General features: G+C 38.5%; 1 protein-coding gene across 2 annotated transcripts in view; it reads right to left on the reverse strand.

Moving 5' to 3' along the window:
• DGKB (diacylglycerol kinase beta) overlaps nucleotides 1–7875 on the reverse strand; it is a 742837-nt gene that overhangs the window by 21747 nt on the left and 713215 nt on the right. For both annotated transcript variants that reach the window (XM_019508504.1, XM_019508505.1), the window contains one exon: nucleotides 2388–2508. In XM_019508504.1, the coding sequence (XP_019364049.1) occupies nucleotides 2388–2508 (121 nt within the window). The remainder of the gene's footprint in view (nucleotides 1–2387; nucleotides 2509–7875) is intronic.

Below are 7875 nucleotides of genomic sequence, written 5' to 3' on the forward strand. Positions count from 1 at the left end.
CATCTTCATCAGTGACTTGGACAAGGGGGTAAAAAGCACCCTGTTCAAATTTGCTGATGACACTAAGATGTGGGGGGATGTGGGCACACTAGAAGGAAACAACAGGCTACAGTCTGACCTAGACAGGTTACAAGGGAGGGTGAGAAATGGCTACCCTGGGTGAATTTTTTCCAGGAAGCACCACTGCCTTGCAGCATTGTTAAAGTGCTACAAACATCTTGAAAGGCAGTACGCTCACTTTTTGTAGCATAACAAGGGTGCATTCAGTGTTACAAATGTAACATATAACCAGGGCTTAAGTGTACTTCTATAATTCAGAACAAAAGTATACTGGCATGTTCAAAATATGGGGCTTCTCTTTTCTAAGACAGGACACTGAAGCTTGTGAATCCAAAGTTAATTATGTCAGAACTTTAGGGATAAACTTGATTTCAAGGACTGCCTTTTCCCCATAAGTTTGCATAGGGGCTAGTACAGTGGTACTAGGGCTCCTACAGGCTACTACAGTACAACCTATAAATAATAATAAAGAGAATCCCATGCTACCTGTAACAATTTCAGACCAACAGTGATGAAGGAAACAAAAACGTTCTGTCAGCCACACCAACATATTTTTTTATGACAGAAGAAATGATTATCATAAAACCTGTGTCTAGTTCTGGTTACCCTACTTGTAGTCACATAGCAATCAAATCAGTTCCCTGAAGTACTGTTCACAGAAGCTTTCCTTTTAAGAACTGGAAATTAGAATGTTTAGCATTCTAATCCAGGGGCTCTGATGTGGTATTCACTTTGGGCATCACTCTTTAAAAAACACCCCCATAAATATACACAAACCCCAGTCATTTAAAAAAATTCCATCTTCTTTTCTTAAAGGCTTACATGGCCTTTTCTCATGCAGTCTTTTCTGGCATGGGACGAGGAAGGGTATGACATGGGCCGTGTGTAGACAAAACGAGGGGCATGTGTGCATGACACTTGAAAGCAGACTAAATGCTTTTGCACCACTTTAATGGTGTCAGTGTTTGCATACCTCAGTGGCATATTGCGCATTAATTCCACCCGCTGTAGGAAATTCGGTGGCATGATGCTCCTTAAATGACTTGGGGCACTGTAAACTAAAACTAAAACTAAAGCTGCCCCTACAGCTGCAAAGCAAAGCACCAGGCTCTGAGAAGCTCTGCAGCAATGCAGGAAGCGTTGCAGGCAGCCTGGCAGCAGCCTCTCTGCCCAAGAAAAGTGGTGAGCCTGATCTTTTTTTCCCCCCTCCCTGGAGCCTGCCTGAGCTGCGTGGGGGCCTGGTGCTTCCCTCCATGGCTGCGGTGCCCCCTGGAACAGCCCAAGCCAGGTGACTGCAGGTGGGTGCCATCTGGGGGGCCCGCTGCTGTCGCGGAGGGAAGCACCAACTCTGCCAGCAGCCCAGGGACTGCTCCACCCATGGGCAGCTTGCCCTCCCCACCACAGAGGCAGGTAAATAAGCAGGGCGTGTGCATGACACAGGGGTTTAATCGGCCCTAAATTGAAGCGGTGTTTTTTAAAACCCACCACTTCAAATTTAGGGCCTCCATTTCATCTACACATGCCTATATTCCATAAGTGAAAGACTTTGTAATTTCTGCTCTTGCAATATTTCATAAATTGAACATATAGGTCTTTTCTTGGTTGTACTCAGCCCTTACTTTTACCAATGAAAACCGCGTTCACTTTTAGCTCAGGAAATAATGTCACAGCCAAATTAGCCTCTCCTATTATTTCATGGCTACCATATACCGGTACCTTTATTAACACTGTTCTGTCATTGTCCAATAAATACATACATTAAAATTAAGGATTTTGAGTTTTGAGTATCACAAAGTCCTTTACAAACACTAATCACAACTGCTAACTCTGGTGAAGAATGTATTAAGATACTGATTATACATATATGGAAGTATTAAGATACTGATTATATGAAGATACTAATAATATGATATGGCATAAAATACACCAAAGATAAGCTATGTGCCTCAAGTTACACAAAGATTGTGATACTAATGAAACCCATGAGTTTTAAATTGCCATCCTTTGGTCTAACCACTGGACAAGCTTCCTTTTACAATGAAGTAAAAGCTGAAAATACCATGTAAAGACTAACGTTAAGAATTTGTGTGGTCTCTTTTTGATATGTTTGAAAGAAAGGAAACTTCATGGACACATGGAATCATTAACCATCCACCTTTGACAGGTCTTCCTATGCATGTAGTATGTAGCTTTCATTTAATATGTAGCAATAATTGATTTTAACCAAAAGATATTACTGTGGTTGTTAGAATACAAATATAATGAACAAATGGCATTTAAAACATGAATGTGTTATTCCAATATGCTAGGCAGAATAAATATTATACCTGATAACAACAGATGAACACTGGGCTAGCCGCTTTCCAGCACTTTTCAGTCCTGTATATATCTGACCCATTTCCATAGCTCCTTCCAGACCAACCACTTCCATCAGTTGATCACTCAGATCTGAAACAATGCAACACACTGCTGTTTAAGAAAATGCATATACTTCATCTAGAAATAAATACTGAAGTAACATGACAGATAGGTATCAATAGCAAAAATGACTGTGATAGTGACATCAGATGAGAAGTATAGGGGCGGGGGGGGGGAAGTGTGACAACATTACCTAAATTCACTAGAAGTTAGTTACAGTATTAAGGCCTAGTAAAATTAGATTCACTTGCAAGTCATCCAAAACAACCTACCAAAAAAAAATCTCAAATCAAATAATAAGAAGTGTCCATGGTTTATTATAATATTCAAGGGTATTTTAATATATACCTATAATACTGATTATATTATTATGTGAGGAACTGCACATGACTCCTATTTTGATACCCTAGCACATACCATTATAAAAGATTCTTTAAATCTTTTTTGAGAAGTTGTGTCAACTCTACTGTTTGCAGCAGATCTCTGAAATTTGGTAGAAGAAAAGGCCTTGAGCTAGAGAACTGCCTTATTCTCGTCTCATTAAATTCCATTCAGGTGGCCTTCTACAACTTTAATTTGATGCCTTATATGTAGCATCATAATACAGTGTTTAATTACATGATAACTTGTAATTTTTATGAGACTCGTCTTACAGAGAGCGCACAAGTTAGATATAAAATGGAGCAAAATTGAAGTTGCATAGATAATTATTAATGTGGTATTTCTTTTTCAACTATACACACACACTCTCTATATATGTATACACACAGTGTGTGTGTGTGTATAATTTGGTATTTTCTTTCTTTTTTATATATATATGTGTGTATACACACATATACATGCACATAAGTTGAAAAAGAAAATCCCAAATTTATATACACACATACTATATATACAGAGTGTGTGTGTGTGTGTGTGTGTGTGTGTGTGTGTGTGTGTGTAGAGAGAGAGTTTAAAAATACGCGTGACATTCTTGTTACTTAACTTTCTAAAATTTAATTTAATACACTATTGAAAGTGAAATAAGCACTTCTTGACAACTTCAAGGAATCAGTAGACACAGTTTAGGAGGCAAAAAGCCTCTATAACCATGAATATCAATATTCATACTTGAGACTAGTTTGTGATGCAACCCAAGTTAGCAAAATCCTATTTGGATCCCACTTGCTTTGCTTTGTGCAAAATGTTTTGCAAGTTCTAGTTGAAATGTATGTTGCCAAGAACAGATGGACAGGGAATAGAAACATTTTCTTTCAGTTGTATATTATGCTTCAATGTCCCTTATTTTATAAACTGGCTGTTAATATCCATGCTACCATGTGATAGTCTAGCTAGTGAAGTAGAAAAAAGGTTAAAATCTGAGAGGTTATCTTTATGACGTTGCCAAAGGAAAGGAGAGAACATTATTATTTGCATGTTTTAACTCTTCAACCATTAATGTTGGTGGAATGCATGATAAGTTTTGTAACTAAAGGGCTGTTCTAAAGTTTCAGCAGGAATCTTTAACTTCTTTGGGATTTAGATTGAGGTAATTTACTGAAACCTGTGTACCAAGGGGGACATTTGGTGAAGAATTAGAATACAGTTACTTTAGTAAGTGGTCCAGATTATTCCTTTTCAGTCAGAAAGATTATTGCTCGAAAGTACCTTCATTTTATTTCTCTCCTTGCTCTCTATGTCCTTGCTGTTTCTTTTCAGAGTGAAATTAGTTTCGTACAATGACAGTGCAACAAGAAACACAATCTTTGATTATTATTTTAAAATGTTAGAATAGAAAATAGACCAAAATACAGCAGCTCCTTGGATTTTACAATAGAATCATAGAAAAAAGGCCTGAAAAAGACCTCAAGAAGTCATGTTGTCCAATGCTGTTGGGCAGTATCATCTCTGTCTAAAACACCCCAGACAAAAGCATTTCCATATTCATTTGTTTTCTTATTTTAAAAAACATAAGTTTAACTTTGTATTTATGGTTTTCTATTGCCTGCTTTCTTAAAAATATAATATTCTTTTAAGACTGAAGTTACCCATATGTATATCCAATCATAAATCAAGCTTAAACATATTCCATTTTCATTGATATCCCTAGAGGTTTAAAAGACAAAATATCTTAGATAGTAAAAACACACAACATGTTATAAATGTATTAAATCATGTATTAAATCTGGATAAATTAACATCATAGGTCCATTACTAGGTGATTAAAATTATTTTTTAAATAATGGGAGAATAATTAAGAACAGATTTTTTTTTTACTGACAGCTCATGCAACATATGCAAGATTCAAGATAGTGGCGTTTGCAGTGACATAAATGTGATGCATCATTTTTCAGTTACAGAGATGCTCGTGCCAGTGACAGCAGGTAACTAAGGACGAAATCCTGCCCCTTGATCCACACTACCTACATCCAAAAATTGTGGTTAAGTAAACACTGGAATCCAACAATACAGTTTTGACCTTTGAAAAGCGAGGCCATTTCAAAATATTCACACTTGTAATGAGACAGTCCTCTACAAATGGGAGGAACTTTGGGCCCAACAGGAATATTTTTAGTCGCAATCTTAAACTAATCACTTGTTACTTTCTGATGTACAGTTATCTGACACTACGTTTTATACCTATATACATCCTTCATCTGCTATAATCAATTTTATCCAATACTTAGAAGTTGAAGGTCAGACTTTCAAAAGAGTTTAGATCCAGCACTTCCCAGTGAGAACAACTACAACTGCTGGGTGCTGGGTAATGTTAAAATCAGGTTGTTTCACTGAGATGTGCAAATGTGATCTGAGCTCTAACAGCTAATCGGCCCTGGAGAGTCCCTTGCGATCAGTGCATTAGAAAAGTGATTTCTGACTACTGTCTTTGGGTTCTTGAGTTAGTTTGATCTACTTTAAGCGTTGTAAAAGAACTGAAGGCTCTCACTTGTTTTCTATTTGAATGAGCCATTAGATTGTGTGGGAATGTTTTCACAGCACCATGCCTCTCCTGCCCTCTTCCATAAACCAAACTACTTCACGTGTCTCCTCATATTAGCACCATCAGTAAACAAAGCCAGCTCTCATGAGCGAGTGCTGATGTTAGCAGATTCTGAATAGCATGCAGAGGGGCATCTGACCCCGTGCACTCATTCCTGATGGGGGGATAAAGTCACTAGGGATATTGTCAGCCTACTTCCTCCTCTCAGGCAAGTGGAGGGGAGGAGCACAAATGAAAACTTGCACTAGTAGTCGACAAAACACCATGCATGAATTTGAGCCCTTTACAGTACTTCCTCAACCCTAGAAAAAACACACTTGGAAACCTTAAAGCTTTTCAATGCAAAGTTTATATTGCCTCTTATCTCTGCACTAAATACACACTTCAATATATAAAGTGAATGTGCAATACAATAATACATTTGAAATTCATATATGAAGTTAAGACAAGGAAACCAAACGAGGGTAGGGGGTGGGGAGAAACACACTGTGATTAGAAACAGTGATTTACATAAAGAACTTTCCTTCTGTAATGGAACTGTTTTGATATCCAATTTATCTCTGAAATGTATAAATATTGCTGTCCTGGCAAGAGATTGAAAGACTCTATTATAATTTGGGGTTACTGTACTTACTCAGGCACATTTGCATAAAAACACTGTTGGTCAGTGGTAAATCTGTCTCCGGCGGCACTTTGTCTTCAGAGAGAAAGGACTACATGGCTGACTAAATGTAATTAAACCCTGGTAATCATCATGCTGGAAATTTTTTTGGTTCCAGTTAAAATACAGGATAAGACTTTGAAAACTGGTGTGTTGCCAGAAAGCCCTTGAAAACCTGCTGAGTTCAATGCTCTGCACCACATGAATGCTATAGTATCTGCTCGGAACAGTGCATGTATTAAAAATACAATTTTCCATTATGCAAGAATGTAGGGTCACTCTTATATGCAGAGATAGGAACCGCTGTTGTATGAAGTGCTAAAGATATGCTTAAATCGTAGACTTCGCATGTTTTAAGACAAACAGTTGCTAGATTACTTGGTTAAAATAAATTAGCAAAATCACAGTAAACTCTGCAATCTGAAGATTTTAAAAAAGCAAGGGCTAGCAGGAAACAGAGAAATATACCATAGTACATATTATAATTTATATTGCAATTGAAACTTGAAGCCCAGCTGAAATCAGGGCCCACTTATATTAGCTATGCAGTAAAAATAGAGGGAGACAGACCTTGCCTCCAGGAGTTTATAATCTAAATAGATAAGACAAAGAAAAGGTCAGAGGAAGGAAGTATTATTACTTTAGTTTTATAGAGGGAGAAATGATACATAGATCACAGCTCTGATCTTGCAAAATCTCTCTTTGTGTGTGTGTGTGTGTGTGTGTGTGTGTGTGTGTGTGTGTGTGTGTGTGTGTGTGTGTGTGTGTGTGTGCGCGCGCGCGCGCGTAAAACTTTTTACATCATGAGTGGTCCGTGAAGTTAGTTAGAGTGCATTATGAGTAAGTCTCTGCAGAATCAGGAACTTATTAAACAAGGTCACACATGAAGTTTGTTACAGATAAAGGATCTGAATTCAGTTTTTCTGAAACCCAAGTGAATTATCAAAACTATCCTTTTTCTGAGTAGTGACTTCATGGGACTACCTATGTGAGTAAAGTTCTATACAACATGCATGTCTCCAGCATCTGACACACTTCTGTTCTGTGTGCTGCAGAGTTCTGGTTCTAGTGTGTATGCATCCTATGGTAGCCTATCTGTTAGGGCTGTCCAGCTGGTGGCCTGTAGGTCACATGCAGCCCACAAGGGGTTAATATGTGTCCTCTGGACTCTCATCTGGCTGCTGTTGCCCTTTTTGCTCTGGCTTAAGCAGTAGCTAAGGGCTCAGAGCTCCTTCTCCACCCTTGGGCTTCTGCTGCATAGCCCTGCCTCAGAGGCTGGGGTTGAGAAGCATGGCAAAGTCTGCAGCACCAGAGAAGCCATTGGCCTGGAGCAGTCATGTGGTATGATGCAGTGGAGCCCACAGCTGGGCAACTGGAGGTGAGGCCCACACATGCATGTGGTGTGCAGCCTGGGGGGCCCGTGGCCCACATGAAATGTGGCCCCCACTGGTGTGGTCTGTGTGGTCCTGGCTGCTTAGAAGTTGGATAGCCTTGCTGTATGTCATACACACATTGATTCTAAGCCCAATTCCTTGCTCAAGACTTCCTAAAGCAACACACATGCCTAGATATTTTAAAAAGGAAAGAAAAAGACCTTGAATAATATAAGTTGGCCTATTGTGATTTTTACCTTTAAGAGATACTCAGTTGCTACAATGATAGGTGCCAGTACAAGAATATTTTACATATGCATACACATACCTATATATATATATATATATATATATATATATATATAGACACAGCATGTGTGTGT

This window comes from Gavialis gangeticus, unplaced genomic scaffold (assembly GCF_001723915.1).
Source record: "Gavialis gangeticus isolate Ggan-Ray unplaced genomic scaffold, GavGan_comp1, whole genome shotgun sequence".
Classification (NCBI taxonomy): Eukaryota; Metazoa; Chordata; order Crocodylia; family Gavialidae; genus Gavialis; species Gavialis gangeticus.